This window comes from Brachycentrus maculatus, unplaced genomic scaffold (assembly GCF_059751285.1).
Source record: "Brachycentrus maculatus isolate JH-2025_06_01 unplaced genomic scaffold, ASM5975128v1 h1tg000368l, whole genome shotgun sequence".
Classification (NCBI taxonomy): Eukaryota; Metazoa; Arthropoda; class Insecta; order Trichoptera; family Brachycentridae; genus Brachycentrus; species Brachycentrus maculatus.
The window spans coordinates 251,242-269,472 of record NW_028281117.1 but is presented as its reverse complement, the minus strand read 5'-3'; the positions used below and the strand labels follow the sequence as shown (position 1 = coordinate 269,472).

The 18,231-nt window shown below is 37.4% G+C and overlaps 4 protein-coding genes and 1 pseudogene across 4 annotated transcripts; 2 read left to right on the top strand and 3 right to left on the bottom strand.

Annotated features, from left to right (window-relative positions):
- Positions 1–635: 635 nt before the first annotated feature.
- Positions 636–2,130, bottom strand: LOC148303442 (uncharacterized). The gene has a single exon (XM_088269915.1). It carries the CDS (start codon positions 1,928–1,930, stop codon positions 719–721), a length of 1,212 nt encoding a protein of 403 aa, XP_088126041.1. The 5' UTR covers positions 1,931–2,130; the 3' UTR covers positions 636–718.
- A 1,475-nt stretch (positions 2,131–3,605) lies between these two features.
- On the bottom strand, positions 3,606–6,306 carry LOC148303441 (uncharacterized). The gene has a single exon (XM_088269910.1). It carries the CDS (start codon positions 5,338–5,340, stop codon positions 3,889–3,891), a length of 1,452 nt encoding a protein of 483 aa, XP_088126036.1. The 5' UTR covers positions 5,341–6,306; the 3' UTR covers positions 3,606–3,888.
- Positions 6,307–6,342: 36 nt separating this feature from the next.
- LOC148303440 (uncharacterized) lies at positions 6,343–11,645 on the top strand. Its single transcript, XM_088269949.1, has 3 exons — positions 6,343–7,960; positions 9,286–9,296; positions 10,055–11,645. Exons 1-3 carry the CDS (start codon positions 6,495–6,497, stop codon positions 11,503–11,505), a joined length of 2,928 nt encoding a protein of 975 aa, XP_088126075.1. The 5' UTR covers positions 6,343–6,494; the 3' UTR covers positions 11,506–11,645.
- A 1,809-nt stretch (positions 11,646–13,454) lies between these two features.
- LOC148303439 (uncharacterized) lies at positions 13,455–15,194 on the bottom strand. The gene has a single exon (XM_088269911.1). The coding sequence runs from the start codon at positions 14,937–14,939 to the stop codon at positions 13,503–13,505; it is 1,437 nt and encodes a 478-aa protein (XP_088126037.1). The 5' UTR covers positions 14,940–15,194; the 3' UTR covers positions 13,455–13,502.
- Positions 15,195–16,878: 1,684 nt separating this feature from the next.
- On the top strand, positions 16,879–18,168 carry LOC148303438 (uncharacterized; annotated as a pseudogene).
- Positions 18,169–18,231: the final 63 nt, after the last annotated feature.

The window sequence follows — 18,231 nt, the reverse complement described above, 5'->3', positions numbered from 1 at the left end:
CGCTGAGCATTACATCATGAAGGCGGTCAATGAAAAAAAAATATTTTTATTTTTATTAGAAATTTATCTTACCAGCTCGCATCCAGTGCAAAAGAATTGGTAAACATTCCTTCAGTGTTGAGGTTCCCATGAAATGGGATAGTCTTCCACTACCTTTTAAAACTGAAAACATATTTTTTTAATTAAATATTTTAATAAATATTAAGTCTTCGAGCAGTGTGCCATACCTATTACGACTTACAGAAGGGAGAAATAGATCCTATTCAGCATTTAAAACTGGTGCTAAAAGCAAAAATGAAATATATATATATATATATATATATATATATATATATATATATATATATATATATATATATATATATATATATATATATATATATATATATATATATATATATATATATATATATATATATATATATATATATATATATATATATATATATATATATATATATATATATATATATATATATATATATATGTATATATATAAGTTCCTTGAAAATATTATACAGATTAATTTACCATAATAACGTAATTTCATCAAGAAATGTCAGTAAAAAATCATTGTCTCATCAGAAAAGGTGTACAAAGGGTCAAAATAAATTAATAAAATAAAATAAAAAACATTTCTAAACATTAATAATTTTTATTTAAATAATATGAATGGCAACAGTGACATAGATTTGTGCTGAATCCAATTAAATTTAAGTTATGTCTCTTTATACGAAGGCCTATGAAATGTGTCATTTTTTGTGTTAGCGTGTCGTTTTGAATGGGTATATAGTTCATACGACGAAACAAAGGCGCGGCCACATCGCTCGCAACTAAAATCGCGGATATTTAGATGCCGCTTGACGTGATTTGTGAAGTTCTCTTTTTTTTTAATTGCCTTGTGACATATTTCGCAGCGATATGGAGCGTCACTGTGGATCCGTATGTGTCGCTCTAGAGTTCCCCTTTTTTTGAATTGTTTACCGCACACCGGGCAAGTGTAGTTCTTCTCTGAGCTGTGCCCCTTCTTGTGAGAGAACAGGGATGAGGAAATAGCGAAGCGCGCTTGGCACACATCGCACTTGTACGGCTTCTCTCCGGTGTGAGTTCTGAAATGGTAGACCAGGTCGTATCGTCTATGAGTAGTGTACGAACACTCGGAACACTGGAATTTCTTTTCCTTTCCATATCCGGTTATATTCCCCAGCTCATTCTTCTTGCGTTGACTATGCACCCTGTGTGTGTGATTCTCCAGGGACTTTTTAGTACTCAGAGGCTTTTGACATATAATACAAATAAATGACTTAGTTTTATTTTTCCTCCTGGAAGACTCTGTTTCACTGCATTCCGGTTTGCTATCGATTTCTTGAAATTCATATTTTTTCACAATATTCAATAGACATGTCCCTTCCACGAGAGTAATATCTTCATTTTTTAACGATTCATTTTTAACTTGCTTCGTTTTAGTCTCAACTTGGGTTGAAACCAATGGGATATTATCAATCAAGGGATCACTTCCAATATCATGTTCCAACTCTGATTTGATCCACTCACAGGGCACCTCTTCCTTCACTTGGTTCTGTGAGTGTGTTCCCTGCCCCGCTGATTGCTGGATAGTCTGATTTGTCTGGCCAGTGCCGATGCAAGACTTCCTCAGAATTGCATCTGCAAGTTCACACCTGACCCTGAAGCTGTTGGCGGCCTCCAGGTCCCCTAAGCACTGAGTGCAGATGACATTGGGAAAGCCATCCTTGCAGACTATCTGCACTCGCGCACACAACATCAGTATGGAAGCAATACTACTGGATTCGTACTCTTCAAAAAGGCATTTAGATTGTTCTGCACTTTTTGACAAACAAACACGACATAATTGTTCCAGCCTTTCAGATTTATTAAGTAAAAACTCTGGTATTTCCTCTTTGTTATTCATTCTGTACAGAAAATTGAAATGTTTACATGAAAAGTTAGAACACTTTTCCAAATCTTGTGTTGACTGCAAATACTACTTATTAAATAGTCGATTGCAATGGAATATAATAAATATTTCTCCAGACAAAATACCTATCGTTTTGACAGTCCACTGACTGCCATTACCCAGCTGTCACAACATCTGTCAAAAAACTGCAGCCTCCCATTAATTTTCTATAGACAAATATAGCATAGAAATAAGAAAATAACATACCTACCTATTGCTTTTACTCTACAACTAGGTAGTAACCAGTAGTGATCGAAGTTATTCAAATTATAGTTATTAAAAGGTATGATTTTTCTTTGATCCAATCCGCACCTACGTACTAACGCCATTTGGGCAAAATAAAGCTAGTGGCATGTTTATTACAATACATTAATTGGATTTTCATGTGCCAAAACCACATTTTACAATATTTGTAAAACAAATTACTTGTAGTTACTTCACTTGTTTAGCATGATTCATGCAATCATGGATGACATGGCCGAATGACACCATTTATTTCCTATCTACATTCATTATTTAATTATCAATAGTTCTGGAGTATAAGTACACTAGATAATATTGCTGTTCTCCTTTTACCATCTACAATTTCGAATAGAGTGCAGTCCATTTCCTTTTCAAAGGTACTTCAATTATGTTATCTATATCCTACCTAATATGTCACTCCTAGATCCAAGGAGTGACATATTAGGTAGGATATAGATTAATCACTTTGCTTTTAATAACCAATTGACGTTTTCGCCCAATGATTAGCATCTTCTAATCCAGTCTAATTTTACCCATCATTGGATAATTATCAATAAATAAACAACAGTTTACTAATTAATGATCGGTTTTTTATTTCATTTGTATAAAAGGTATTTACACTATTACAGTGGATGTATTTTTTGTCGCTCCAAAGAAACAAGATCTCTTCTTTTAGCATTCATTACCTACAACATGAAGTATCTAATCTTATATTTCTCCAACTGTCATACGCGACTCCAACTTTCAAAAAGTCACCGTACATTAATTGGTCAAGATAGTATAAGCCTTCTCTGATAAGAAGAATCTAAGAATTGCAAACTAATAAATAATATTCATATATGATAAAGTGCTATTAACTTTATAGACTAAAATAAGGTTACAAGGATTACATTTTATTGAAAACCTTTATTTGTAATAATTTAAATTTTAAATTTCCAATAATGAATAATTTATAAATTGACCTTCTCTTTTTTTGAAAATAATATCGTTATAATTTCTCCGCCTTATAAAATGTTATAACATCTATGTAAATTAGTAACTTCTCATTTATAATTGACCTGACAAGGTAATGGTAATTCCTTAACCAGTTAGGAAAAAAAAGAAAATTATAAGTGGTATTAGACAGAGTGAATGATCAATGATAATGAACATTAAATAATATAACATTCACCAGCACTTTTGCGCTTGTTTCTCTGCTCCCTCATAAACCACATCAGCGACCCTTCCTTCCTTTTCTCAGTAAATAACTTCAATTCTGTGTTTAAAAAATAAATAACAATAAAGCTTTAAAAATATTAGCCTCCATAGTGTAGTAGTTAAGAGCGTTGTTAGGCTAGGTGTCGAGGTCCAATGCTGAATCCCAGGGTTAAAATAAATAATACATAACTGATTTTTCACTCAAATATTTATTTTTAACACCCTGAATAGTATCTCAATGGCAACTCACATCACCTCGATCATATGTAATTATTGATCATGATAATATTATGCACAAAAATTACTGCCCTATACACCATTGGGTGCGGGTAGGGTAAAACATCAGTTTTTCATTTCATTTTAATCAAAATGATGAATATCAATGTTCCAATATGACAGCTGAAGATTAAGAGATATAATAGATAACTTCTGTAATTTGAGCTAGTTTCATACGACTGAATGAACTGACTATATTATTTGATAAGTCGTCTATCAACATGACCACTCCATTTATATTCTATTCCATGTTTAACCTTCATGTGACTGTTCACAGAGGTACTGTGAATAAACTTTATCTCACAAATTGGACAGGAATAATTTTTCTCCCGAGTATGTTTCTTCATGTGATCTCTCAGCCTGTATATACTGTAAGCGGAATAGTTGCAGAGATTACATTTAGCAGTTTTTTCCGCAGTGTGCTTGCGGATATGGACAGACAAAAGACTCTTAGTTCTAAACTTGTGACTGCAAATGTCGCACTGGAATTTTTTGATGTCAGTGTGTACATTTGTATGTTTGCATAGTTCAGACGCCGATACGAAGGCACGGCCGCACTGCTCGCATCTATAGTCGCGTATGTTGAGGTGTCGCTTCATGTGAATAGCCAGATTCTCTTGTGTTTTGATAGCCTTGTGACATATGTCACAGAGATACTGAGCGTCGCCGTGGATCCGCATGTGTCGCTTCAAAACAACCTTCTGTTTGTATTGTTTACTGCACACCGGGCAAGTGTAGTTCTTCTCCGAGCTGTGTATCTTTTTGTGGTAGGACAGAGATGAATGCTGTGTGAATGAAGCTTGACACACGTCACATTTGTACGGCTTCTCCCCGGTGTGGGTTCTGCAGTGGACGATCAAGACATTTCGCCTCGGAGTGGAGTATGGACAGTCGAAACAGTGGAATCTCCTTTCCTTACCGTGCCCCGATACGGTTCCAAATTCGACCTTCTTGGCTTGACTGTGAGAGTGCAAGTGATTCTCGAGGGTCTTTTTACTATGCAGAAGCTTACTACATATTTTACAAGAAAAGGACTTTTTATTTTTTCTTACACAAGACTTGCTGGCGCCGCATTCCAGGTTAGTATCGATATCAGTTTCACAAATTTTTAAAATATCTAATTTCTCGACCTCAAATGCGACATCTGTATTTTTTAATTGTTTTGTTTTTGTCCCAACTTCAGTTAAAACTAATGGGATCTGCTCAATCAAAGGATCATATTTTGTATCACTATCGAAATTATCTTCTTCGGAATCGGGGTTGATCCATTCACAAGGCACCTCTTCTTTCATGCCGTCATGCGCGTGTGTTCCCTGCCCCGGCAGTTCCTGGGCAGTCCGGTCAGTCCGACCCGTGCCACTGTGAGACTTCCTGAGAAGTGCATCGGCGAGTTCACACTTGACCCTGAAGCTATTAGCGGACTCCAGCTCCCCTAAACACTGGACGCAGATGATATTAGGCAAGCCGTCCTGGCAAACTATCTGCACTCGCGCGCATAACATCAGTACGGAAGCGATACTACTGGACTCGTAATCTTCGAACAAACATTTAGATTGTTCTGTTTTTGCTGATAAACAAACTCGACACAGCTGTTCGAACTTTTCAGATTCGTCAATTAAAAGTTCTGTTATTTCATCTTGGTTATTCATCCTGTAGTTTAAATAAAAATGTTCACATCACTACTTGGAGCGGTTCTTAGTTTCTCTGCTTACGGCATACACTAATTATGTAGCTTACGGGAATAGGATTAGGTATAATCACAGACTTATTGTATAGGTATGTATAATAATAAATTATGTTTATTATTTTTCCAACAAAACGTTGTTTCCAAAGAACAGGCGAAGCGTTTTTTTGACAGCTGTCATCTGTCAAATAAAAAAATATCCGCAGAAAAATGTAGCATAGTGCACATAATCCACACAACTTCACTGGTGTGCGCTAACGACATCGCGATAATGGGGAAAATGTAAATTGAGTAAATTCGCTTTAATTCGGCATTTCAGTCTAATCTGTGAGAGCTCTTTATAGCTTTGTTTATCATTAAAATCTCTACAACGTAATAATAAAAATCACTAATTAAAGCATCATTTGATCAATAAAATATTTTCAAGTAAGAGATATTCGGCACCCTGGTTAAGGATTAAATTAAGACCCCTAAAGTCTAACATTCCTTATAATCTAAAAAAGCAAAATGAATTTTACTAAAGGGATATGTACAAAAAACAACCTCAACGACTCATTCAAATTTCCCTGTGGTTCGTGAGTCTATCTTATACATTGTACTTGAGTGATCATTGCTTTTTTTCCTTTTCTTTTACATAATTGATGGTACCTTTACCACCTCCACTTCATCTTCCATTTACCAGTTCCTTTGCGTCATCTGTATCCCAATGAATAAAGATCAGATCCGAGGATCTTGATCAGTTAACTGAGTGTAGATCTGATACGTTGCCCCATGCTGCATCTAGGTACTAATAGAGATCGAAGATGGGAAAACGTGAATTTTCTTTCAAGAGCAAGGTTTAAATTAGGTCCTACCAATATTTTTGGTAATTTTACGAAACATTTGTTAACGATTTATTCTTGTTTATGGTCACAAGTTTATATTAAAAAAAAAGAAACGTTTTGACAGATGACGTCGAGTCGAATAACTGTCAAAAAACTATTGATTTGTCGCAAAATATTAATTTTTATGGAATGATAATCTGTGAAAAAGAGTTTTTTGTTTCCTATTGCAATAAATTGAAAAACCGAGATTCATCCAAACTGTCATTGATGTTAACATTTTTATTTATTGTTCAGGATGCAGAATATGGATGAAATGACCACGCTTTGGCTCAATAAATCTGAAAAATTAGAACAGCTTTGTCGAGTTTGTTTATCAGAGAGTACAGAACAAACTAAATCCCTATTTGAAGAGTACGAATCCAGTAGCATCGCTTCCATGCTCATGTTGTGTGCGCGAGTGCAGGTAGTCTGCCAGGATGGCTTGCCCAATATCATCTGCGCTCAGTGCTTAGGGGACCTGGAGGCCGCCAACAGCTTCAGGGTCAGGTGCGAACTTGCAGATGCTCTACTGAGGAAGTCTTGCAGCGGCACAGACCAGACTGTTCAGCAACCAGCACAGAGCGGAGTGAAGGAAGAGGTCCCCTGTGAGTGGATTAAGCCAAAGTTAGAAGATGATAATATCGATAGTGACACGCAATTTGACCCGTTAATTGAAAAGATTCCTTCAGTACCGCCCAACACTGGAACAAAGACAAAGCAATTGAAAAATGAATCTTCAAAAAATAGAAACATTACTTCCGAAGGACAGGAATCTCAAAATGTGATGGATATTATGCAAAATGATGAACTTTACGGTACCTACGATGAACCAGAATGTGGAGATACTAAGTCTTCTAGAAGAAAACATAAATCTGAATCCTTTATTTGTAAAACATGCGGTAAACCTCTGAGCAGTAAGAAATCCCTAGAGAACCATACTCACAAGGTGCACAGCCAACACAAAACAGTGAAGATGGAGTTGGGGAATGTGACTGGTTTTGGAAAGGAAAGGAGATTCCACTGTTCCGAATGCACCTACTCCACCCACATGCGCAAAATCCTGATTAATCACTTCAGAACTCACACTGGAGAGAAGCCATACAAGTGCGACGTGTGTCAGGCGAGCTTCGCTCAGTTTGCAGCCCTCGACTCCCACAAGAAGGTGCACAGCTCGGAGAGGAACTACACCTGCCCGGAATGTGGAAAACAGTACAAACGAAAACACACGTTAGAGGTCCACAAGCGAACGCACAGTACTGGCCCTCGGTATTCCTGCGAAATTTGCAATAAAGAAGTGAATTCTCCGCGAAGCCTCGAAGTCCACATGAAGAGACACCTCAACATACGGGACTTCAGTTGTGAACAATGCGGCCGCGCGTTTATATCATCCAACGAACTGTATAGTCATTCCAAAAAGCACACTGACGTAAAAAACTTTGAGTGTCACATATGCGGCATTAAATTCAAAAATAAAAAAGGTATGATTTCGCATGTCCGCACACATACGGGAGTGAAAACAGCGAAGTGCGAGCTTTGCGAATATTCCACCTTCAACATTTACACTTTGAGAACGCACATGAAGAAACACACTCGTGAGAAAAGTTACTCTTGTCCGGTCTGCCAGATGAAGTTCACTCACAGTTCTAGCGTTAACAAGCACATGAAACATAAACATATGATAGAATATAAATGGAACGATCACGTCGACAGACGATTCATTAAGTAACTTCCACATACATTAACTTGAGTTACAAGCTAATATGACAGTATTCCATGTGTAAACATGTGCAGGAAGGAGACGAGCTTTAAACTACATAAAGCCATGGTAATATGCTTCTTTGTACTGATATATGGAACTGAAGATGGGATTTTCTCAGAAGCAGAAGTGTAGACTTATATATAAAAGGAGACTTGAAATCATGCAGAATATACTCCTTAAACAATGAAACTGCAAGTATGTAATAATATGAGGATCGATATACTTCTTTGAGGTGGACCAACTGAAATTGGAACATTTTTAGCATCTGTGGTTTATAAATGGTAGACTTACACAAACACCGCGTTTCAAACTGACTGTGACATCAATACCATGTGGCACAATTATGATTCATCTTATTTATTATTTCAAACGCCCATTTTCTTAAGAGCCATTCATTTTTATTACTTGTTTGTTGGGATCATTAAACAGGGAGATACAAAGACAAGGCAAAAAGTCCTCTTCACAGTGTCTCCTACAATAATGGGATGACACAGTAAAGCTCAACTTTTATATCAGCGATTACAACCATAACAGTTACAAAAAAATCAAATATAACAGGATTTTTTTTTTAACATACCAATTTAAAAACAAAAAAAAAAACAGTATAACCCAACCAAAAGAGAAAAATATGTATACGCACACACATATACATCTATTTGTCTCCGTAGACGAAGCATTTAAAAAAATATATAAATTGAATACAAGTCTGGGCATTCATAGTAATGGACAGAATGGTGAATGTTACATATTATAAAGTGATAGTTCCCATACCGGCCCTGAGAATGCGGGAGCTTTCAGAGATCACTTAAGTCGGCCAATGCTAGGCCGTAACCCCTGTGAATTTGCATATTTCCATTTCCCTTCGTATAAAAAGATGCTTCGTCATAAATATTATTAATTAAAGTGATGTTTATTTTGTAAAATGTTGAGGGGAAATATACATACATGTTATATTTTGGCATGCATTTTATATTAATATTTTATACAACTCCTTTCCCGGTCCATGTTCCTGTACCATAAAATTTAAAGTACATATATTAATTCTGTTTTATGACTTTTTTTACTTTAATCTGATATCACATGGTCTTAATAATAATACAATTCTCTCTTTACACATTCCTTTGCATTGGAATAATTCATAATATCAATACCTCAAATACACTTTTTTCCAATTATCTAGCAAAATACGTGCTAAGATTGTTAACTTTACCCAAAGACTAACTAATTGTGTGCTTTACCAAAATATCTAGATCTCATAGTTTTCCACAAATGTTATGTGTTACCACAGGGTGAAGGAAAGTTGGCGGTATTAGAAGACAATTAGCTATCTACTAGTTTTATTAGTAACTAACTAACTAACTAACCATCACGCCGCTTCCCCGCAGGGGTAGGCAGAGAGAATAGAGCGCCACACCACTCTGTCTAGTTTTATTAGTATCCATGAAAAATACTCAATCTTAAATTTTTCCTGGTATCAAATATTTAAATTTGACATTTTTTTTACTTTTTATTTAATTGCAAGAAAAATATTTACTTTGCGTGTTTTTTTATAAATATATATATATATATATATATATATATATATATATATATATATATATATATATATATATATATATATATAAATATTTCCCAAAAATATCTTCATGTGGACTTTCATATATCCAGTTATACATCTTCACCAATATTGGAAAATTAAATACAGTGGAACCTCTCATAACGAGCAAAAAAAATAGAAAAAGTCCTCTCTTAACGAGCGACATTTCACATAACGAGTTACAGAGAAAGGGCAAGTCCCTTTTTCATGACATTCACTTGTGAGCCGGCACTCCCGCGCTTAACGAGTGAGATTCTGCAACGAATTATGCTCGTTATGAGAGGTTCCACTGTAACTCATAAATGAGTGGAGGCTTGGAAAACTAGATGTCTATGGTATATATTTGGTAAATAGTCAGTAGCCATTTTATCTATGGGTACTTACGTCAGTTTACTTCTATAAATTTGTCTTTGTTTACTTCGTTGTTTATTTTGGTGTTTATGTAGATATTTTGATTGAGTTTTCGAGATGAATAAGAAAGAGGAAATAATAGGCCTTTTTTTAAATAAATCTGAAAAGTCGGAACAGCTTTGTCGAGTTTGTTTGTCAGAAAGTACAGAACAATCCAAATCCCTATTCGAAGATTACGAATCCAGTAATATCGCTTCTTTGGTGATGTTGTGCGCGCGAGTGCAGATAGTCTACGAGGATGGCTTGCCCGATATCATCTGCTCTCAGTGTATAGAGGACCTGGAGGCCGCCAACAGCTTCAGGGTCAAGTGTGAACTTACCGATGCACTTCTGAGGAAGTCCTATAGTGACACTGACCGGATTTTCCAGCAACCGGCGGCACAGGGAACGCACGCACGGAGCGGAGTGAAGGAAGAAACGCCTTGTGAAGAGGGGATCAAACCCGAGCTGGAAGATGATAATATAAACTCTGATACTCAAAATGATCTGTTGGTTGAGGATTATTCTTTCCAAGTTACGGAAGGCAAACATATATGTCAGACTTTAGAAAATACAACGGCCACTTCACAATCACACCAAAAAATTAAAATTGAAAGTTTACCAAATATTGAAACTAGTATTGAATCACACGAGCCAATTAGCAATTCCGATCAATCTTCGCAGTGCAAAATATGTAGCAAAGTTCTCAAGAATAGTACATCATTAGAAAACCACATGCGTAAAATACACACGGAAAATATTAAAATAACCGCATATGGTACCAGTACCGGGCGCAGGAAAGACAGGAGGCACCACTGCTCGGAATGTTCCTACTCCGCGCCGCGGGCGCAAGGCCTGAAGAACCACTTCCGAACTCACACCGGAGAGAGGCCGTACGAGTGCGGCGAGTGCCGAGCGCGTTTCGCTCAGTTTGCGGCTTTACACTCCCACAAGAAGGTGCACAGCTCCGAGAAGAACTACACGTGCCCCGAGTGCGGCAAGCGGTACAAATATAAGTACATGCTAGAGTTGCACAAACGGGCTCACCACATCGGCATTCGGTATCCCTGCCAAATCTGCAATAAGGAGTTAAACACTAAAGTAAACCTCGCCATCCACATGAAGAGGCACCTGAACATCCGCGACTTCAGCTGCGAACTGTGCGGGCGCGCCTTCGTTTCCTCCAATGAACTCTACAACCATTCTAAGATACACACCGACGTTAAAAATTTCGAGTGCCACGTTTGCGGAATCAAATTCAAAAACAGGAAGGGCATGGTTTCCCATGTCGGTCGGCACACGGAAGAAAAGAAGGCGAAATGTGATCTCTGCGATTATTCCGCTTTCTGCATGTCGAATCTGAGAAGGCACATGAAGAAACACACTAAGGAGAAGAGCTTCTCCTGTCCAATGTGCGAGATGAAGTTTATCAAAAGTTCGTCCGTGAATAGTCACATGAAGCTCAAACACAATATGGAGTATAAAAGGAATGATCACGTTGATAGACGAGTCATCAAGTGAACCGCGCAAATGTCCAACCTTTAGTGGTTTGGCTGAAATGATTCTCCCCCGTGGATAAAAAGCACATGGTCTCACATTACCGGGAAGAGCGCCAGAAAAGAGAGGACTCGATGGATACTCTGACACCAATTTGGGAACCAGACCTTTGCAGTGGCGGGCCCGGCTGCCTGAAACATAACCAAATTCAATCTCAAGCGAACATTCATCTTTTCCATATCTCAAATCCTTTCAACTAAGATATAATTTCAAAACAATTTAAATAACAAATGTCGAGCCCCGTAACGACATCTTCCTTGAAGAAATTGTCTTTTTTCTGCCGGCAGAATGGATGTAATACATAGATCTGCGAGTATATGCATTGCATGTTTCTTCTTCTTTTATGATTTTTCACCCTACATGAGTGTTCTAGCCAGTGTCTAATTATATTTTATATATTTTTGTACATTTATCTGAAAATATTAGTATTCCTGTTAGTGGAGCTAATTTGACTAATAACGTTGATGTGATCAGTGGGTTATTTTACGTACATAATACACCTTTACAAATTTAAACCATTAATTTTAAGAAATTGAGAAATTTATTTTTACAAAAGTTTGTTAGGGGAGGTTAGTTAAGTTGAGATATTAGTAAGTAATGGAAAGTCGGAGAGGAAGCTCGGATAGCTGTCGTTTGACGGGCACCCAAAAAACATGTGATATCGTCCTCTTTAAGATGACATTCACACATGGCAATATCCCGGACATGTACTCTGAAGAAGTGAGAGCCGCAACAGCAGTGACTTTTTTGCATTCTGCAGATTGATGTTGTTTCTAAAGTTGCTCAGACAGACAGCCGGGAAAACCGGGGTTTCTGTGGTATTGAGGGAGATTACCTTTTGCCCTTAACTCTGGCTGAGGTATCCAATATCCCTGCCATGCTGCAATTTTTTTTTTCGCAATAATAAGGAGGTCGTCTACACTACACGTACCGGTTCCCAGTTAGGAATCAACCTTCTCAGTTCCATATATGCCGCAGCGGCTCGGGATTAACAGTAATCTCTTTATTCATTGAGACCACCTGATATAAGAGGAATTAACGTTGGCAATTACTCTGATGAAGGCCAGGAAAAACAATTGCAATAATTACTATTTGTGTTTTTTTTTATTTTACATAGTAATCTATGTAATGACCTGAAGTACATATATGTGCAATATAATAAAAAAACTTGTTTTATTCCGACTTTATGAGTTTATTTTTTGTGGCCAGATTATTCCGAGTTCTCAAGAGGATAAGTTATTTGAAAAACACTTCTAGCCCCGAGAATGCTTAATCTATCGATCCATGATCGATTTGAAGCACTTTAGGATTTTCTATTTTAAAAGTAATGTAAATAAATATTATAGGTGTCTAAACTTGAAATTTTTAAACTTTTTTTTAAATATTTACATTTTAGGGTTTATGATCTGGCATTTGGCTGGCTTGAGGCTTGAGTGATCTAACATTCACTATTCTACCCATTTTTGAACATCCACATAGCATTAATTTTTTAAACTTATATGTATGCTATTTGTATAAAGTTTCGTTTCTTTTATACACGCTACAAGATATTTGTTAGATATTTAATATCTAACAAATATATTGTATAGTGTACTTAGTTTAATTTAGCGAGTGTTCAGTGTACGCGCTAATAATGTTTCTTTTCTTATGTTGTTATCCACTGGATAAGGTCATCATAGTATTTGTTAGATAGAGGTTTTTACCTAAAAACAATGATACTTTAGACAAACAAAATCTTACATAAATTTGAAAAATTGTTAATAATATTATAATTAACTGAAAATAATAACGGACAAAACTGCTTTGTATGAAGAAATAGAACTGGGTGATGGTATTATATATACAATAACAAGGAGAATGAAGTTCGGATTTCTTTCCGTTCTTCCCAACTTCTTACAACAACCAAAAAACAATTTGTTTTCTTATTACTGTTTTATTTTTTCCGATAACATGTTAATAAATTATGTAACTTGTCTTTTGTCAGAATAATCTCCAACTTTGTATTTCATTTTGTGTGCCCGCATCATGTGCCTGTTGACATGCATGCTGTGAATAAACTTCATCTCGCAAACCGGACAAGAGTAGTTTTTTTCCTGAGAATGGCGTCTCATGTGTTTTTTCAACGAGCACTTATCGAACGCCAAATACTCACAATGGTCGCATTTGAAGTTCTTTTCTCCCGTATGGCGGCGTATGTGGATGTCCAGCAATCGCTTCTGCTTCGATTTATATGGACATATGTGACACTCAAATTTCTTCAGGGCCGTGTGTAGTTTTGCGTGGTTTATGAGGTCTATCAGGGAGAAGAAAGTGCGTCCGCAGAGTTCGCAATTGTAGTCGCGGATGTTTAGATGGCGCTTCTTGTGGATTGTTAGGGATTTTTTGGTTTTGAGGCCCTTGTTGCAAATTTCGCAGATGTGCTTGGCGTCTCCGTGAACGAGGCGGTGACGGTCCATGACGTACTTGAGTTTGAACTGTTTCCCGCACTCGGGACACGTGAAGTACATCTTGTTGCTGTGCAGCCTCTTGTGAGTGGAGAGGCCTCCCGGTTGCGAGAAGCAGGCGTCGCACTCGTCACATTTGTAGGGCTTCTCCCCGGTGTGTGTTCGCGAGTGGTACACGAGGTACTGCCTCCGGGGGGCGCTGTACGGACACTCGGTGCAGTTATAACGTCTATTCTTTCCATACCCGGTCACGTTCCCGAACTCTATATGCTTTTCCGAGCTGTGTATATTGTGCATATGCTGTTCTAGGGAATGATTACTACTCAAAGGCTTCCCGCATATTTTGCAGATAAAACATTTATCGACGAGCCTTTTTAGTTTTGTTGATTTGACGCTATTACTATCTTTATAAGATTCGCCGCTTAGCTTTTGGAGTGAATTATATTTCTTGGATTTAGCTGATTTTTCTGCACTTTTTGAGCGCTGTGTTCTCTTTGCTTCAGTTAGGATGGACGTATTCTCAGTTAATGGATCATAGTGTGAATCACTATCACTGTAATCATTTTCCAATTCGGATTTGATCCACTCGCAGGGCACCTCTTCCTTCACTATGCTCTGTGCGTGTGTTTCCTGTTCCGCGGGTTGGGGGATAGTGTGGCTGATGGCGCTGCAAGACTTCCTCAGAAGGGCATCGGCAAGTTCACACCTGACCCTGAAGCTGTTAGCGGCCTCCAGGTCCCCTAAACACTGAGCGCAGATGATGTCGGGGAAGCCATCCTGGCAGACTACCTGCACTCGCGCGCACAACATCAGCATGGAAGCGATACTACTCGATTCGTATTCTTCAAACAGGGATTTAGATTGTTCAGTGTTCTCTAAGCAAACTCGACATACCTGTTCTAACTTCTTGGGTTTATCGAGTGAAACGTCTGCTATTTTCTCTTTGCTATTCATTTTAATCGTATTTTAATACATTGGACTCAAATGCTTCATTCGTCTGTTGAGACGTTTCTGGTGTACAATATTTCAGAATAATCGATTTAAATTAAATTATAATGATAAACTGTTTATGTTTGTTATATTCTTACTATTCTGTTAGTTAAATTATGTAAACTTTCTTTTCAGATTTTAATATCTGACAGCGAAAAATTGACAGTTTCTGGTTTTGCGCTAATCTGACGTTTGGCAGCAGATGACATATAAACCACAGACTACTAATTATAAACGAACATTTGTGCTGACAACCATAGACTAGACACTTATTTGCTGGAATGGATCCGGACTGCGTTCATAAAAACCTACAGTACAGGTATCCGTCGTTTTGCGCCGGTTGGTGGCGGCCGTAGGATTCCCAGGTTCGGTTGACACCAAGGGTATTAACTAGTTCGGTCAACACCAAAACGCCGCGATTTTAATAGCAGAAACACTTTTACACATTGTTTTATTATATTACCGTATGCGCGAGTAGGCTAGTGTGTATGTGAAATTGTGTTTTCCCTACTTTGCTTAAGTTTTGTGACCGAAATAACTTTCCAAAGAAAAATAAGAGGATGAGAAAACGCTAAAAAAGGCCAATCTAAATCATTACCTTTATTTAATAGAAAGCAATATTTTGCCTTTGCCTTCCTTATAATCATCAATTTGTACCCTCTGATTGCAAACAGCTATATATGGTATAAAATGTTTTGATCAATATCACAAGTCTGTTTTTGGTTGGTTGGAAGATATTGCTTTTTAGCAATAAGCCCGCTAATGCACTTATTTCTTTCCTGTACATGAAGTTTAAATAAATAAATAAAATATTAAAATCAAATTAAATTGTTTTTTTTTTCAAATAAGTGTAAGAATTTAATGTCGTACCGACGAACTAATGAATTAGTATTTATTTTTAAAAATTCATTAATTTTATCAAGTGATTATTTATTTCGTTAACGATTTAAAAGATTATTTGTTAAATACTTTTAAAATTTATTTTACGTACCTATTGGCATGTAATAAATAAACATAATGTATTTTTCTTAATTTTTTTATACGGAACATAAATACATCGTCTTTTATGCTTCTGTTCATTTTACGCCGGTGTTTCTCGGAACTCCAGCGTAAAACGACAGAAATGATCAATGGTCACACTGCTGATCTAAATTTAAACGCACTCACTATCCACAATCTGACAGTTGTTTGACATTGACATTTGACTTGTAAACAAAGTAAACATTCGGCAGTTATACATTTTTTTAAAAATATTTAAGTAAAACACGGTTGTGGTCCCGTTGTTAGTGTCGCAGACTCTTAAGTCAGAGTTTCTCGGTTCAAACCCACTCTACCACAAATTGATACCTACTTCTAATAATGAGCCGCTTTGGCTCACAGAAATCGAATGAAATTGACTTTTGTGTAAATAATAAAAACACAAATATTTCTCTTATAAAAAAAAAAATTCTAAAAAAAACATAAAATGAACACAGAGTTCCAATTATCAGAAATTTTACAAGAAAAAACAGGAAAGACAAAAAATGTATGCAGAGTTTGTCAGGAAATACTTCTTCTCCGTCTTATTCCTCATTGCTGAGGGTCGTGACCCTTGCAGAAGCAATGACTCTTCTCCAGTTATCCCTTGACTGCGCTGCACGTAGCGCTCCAACCACTGAGGTGCCTGCTGCTGCCTTAATTTGATCGGTCCATCGTGTGGGGATCTTCCTCTCCCTCTCTTTCCCTCCAGGCTACCGATCACAACTAGTCGTTCCAGGCTATCCTCGTTGCCACGCGCAACGTGTCCAAAGAACTGGAGAATCCGTCGGGTACAGATATTGGCCAGAGTCAAGCCATCCATCAGGAAATACAGAACAATCTAAATCTGTTCTAGTACGAATCCAGACATATCACTTCCGCGGTGATGTTGTGCGCGCGAGTGCTGTTAGTCTGGCAGGATGGCTTGCCCGACATCACCTGTGCTCAGTGTTTGGGGGACCCGGAGGCCGCTAACAGCTTCAGGGTCAGGTGCGAACTCGATGCACAACTGAGGAAGTCTTACATTGCCAATGGTCAGACTGATCAGACTCAGATCCAGCAACCAGGGGGACAGAGAACACACTCAAAATGGAGTTAAGGAAGAGGTGCCATGTGAATGGATTAAACCCGAGTTGAAAGACATTGGCAAAGATTTGAAAAAAAACTTCTTACATGATCCATTTTTAAAATCGAATAGAGTTGAATTGCAGGTGGAACTATTAAAAAAACATCTCTTAAAAATTAAAACACTATGAAAAATGGATGCAAAATGCTAAAAATATCAATGTATTGTTGTTTTAAATACTAAATCTACATGTGATAATAAATCTACATGTTCAAATAAACGCCAAATAAAGAGTAAAAGTAAAAGAAAGTATACGTGCAACATTTGTAGCAAACTTCTTAAAAGTAGTAAATCTTTAGAGAAAAAGGTCTATTCGGTAGTATTAGTGGTTTTGGAAAAGATAGGAGGTTCAATCGTTCGGAGTGTTCTTACTCCACTAGTCAGAGTAAACTAAAAGTACACACGAGAGTTCACACTGGAGAAAAGCCGTACAAGTGCGATATTTGCAGAGAGCGCTACGCCAACATCAACAGCTTAGAGTACCATAAAAAAATTTCACACAGGTGAAAAGTCCCACAAATGTGACGACTGTCAAGCTTCATTTTACTTAGCTAGCAGCTTAAAAATTACAAGTGCGACATTTGCGACGATCGCTTTATTCAGTCCAGCAGTTTGAATCCCTACCAGAGGCAGCACACCGAGGAGAAGCCTTACAGGTGCGAGAAATGCGGAGCATGCTCTTCTACCTCTGGACACCTGAAAATTCACCAAAGATTACACACTGGCGAGAGACCATATACCTGCGATATCTGTCATGCCGGTTTCACAAACTCTGGCCATTTGAAGTCTCATAAAATAGGACACTCCGGAGGAAAACCCTTGGGATGTGATATCTGCAGAGTCAGCTATGCCAGCAACAATAGCTTGATATTCCACAAGAAGCGTCATACCGGAGATAAAGCTCACAAGTGTGACATCTGCCAGAGATCCTTTTACATAGCCAGCCACCTGAAATACCACAAGAAGAGACACTCCCCAGTCAAACCCCACCAGTGTGATGTGTGCGGGGCTTGATACATATTCCAATATAACCACCTTGAAGTACCATAAAGTGCGCCACACAGGTGAGAAACCGTACGAGTGCCAAATCTGTCAAGTTTCTATTCACTCGCT

Coding starts and splice junctions, on each gene's coding strand:
- LOC148303442 (XM_088269915.1), bottom strand. CDS start 1,930: ATGAATAACAAAGAGGAAATACCAGAGTTTTTACTTAATAAATCTGAA.
- LOC148303441 (XM_088269910.1), bottom strand. CDS start 5,340: ATGAATAACCAAGATGAAATAACAGAACTTTTAATTGACGAATCTGAA.
- LOC148303440 (XM_088269949.1), top strand. CDS start 6,495: ATGCAGAATATGGATGAAATGACCACGCTTTGGCTCAATAAATCTGAA.
- LOC148303439 (XM_088269911.1), bottom strand. CDS start 14,939: ATGAATAGCAAAGAGAAAATAGCAGACGTTTCACTCGATAAACCCAAG.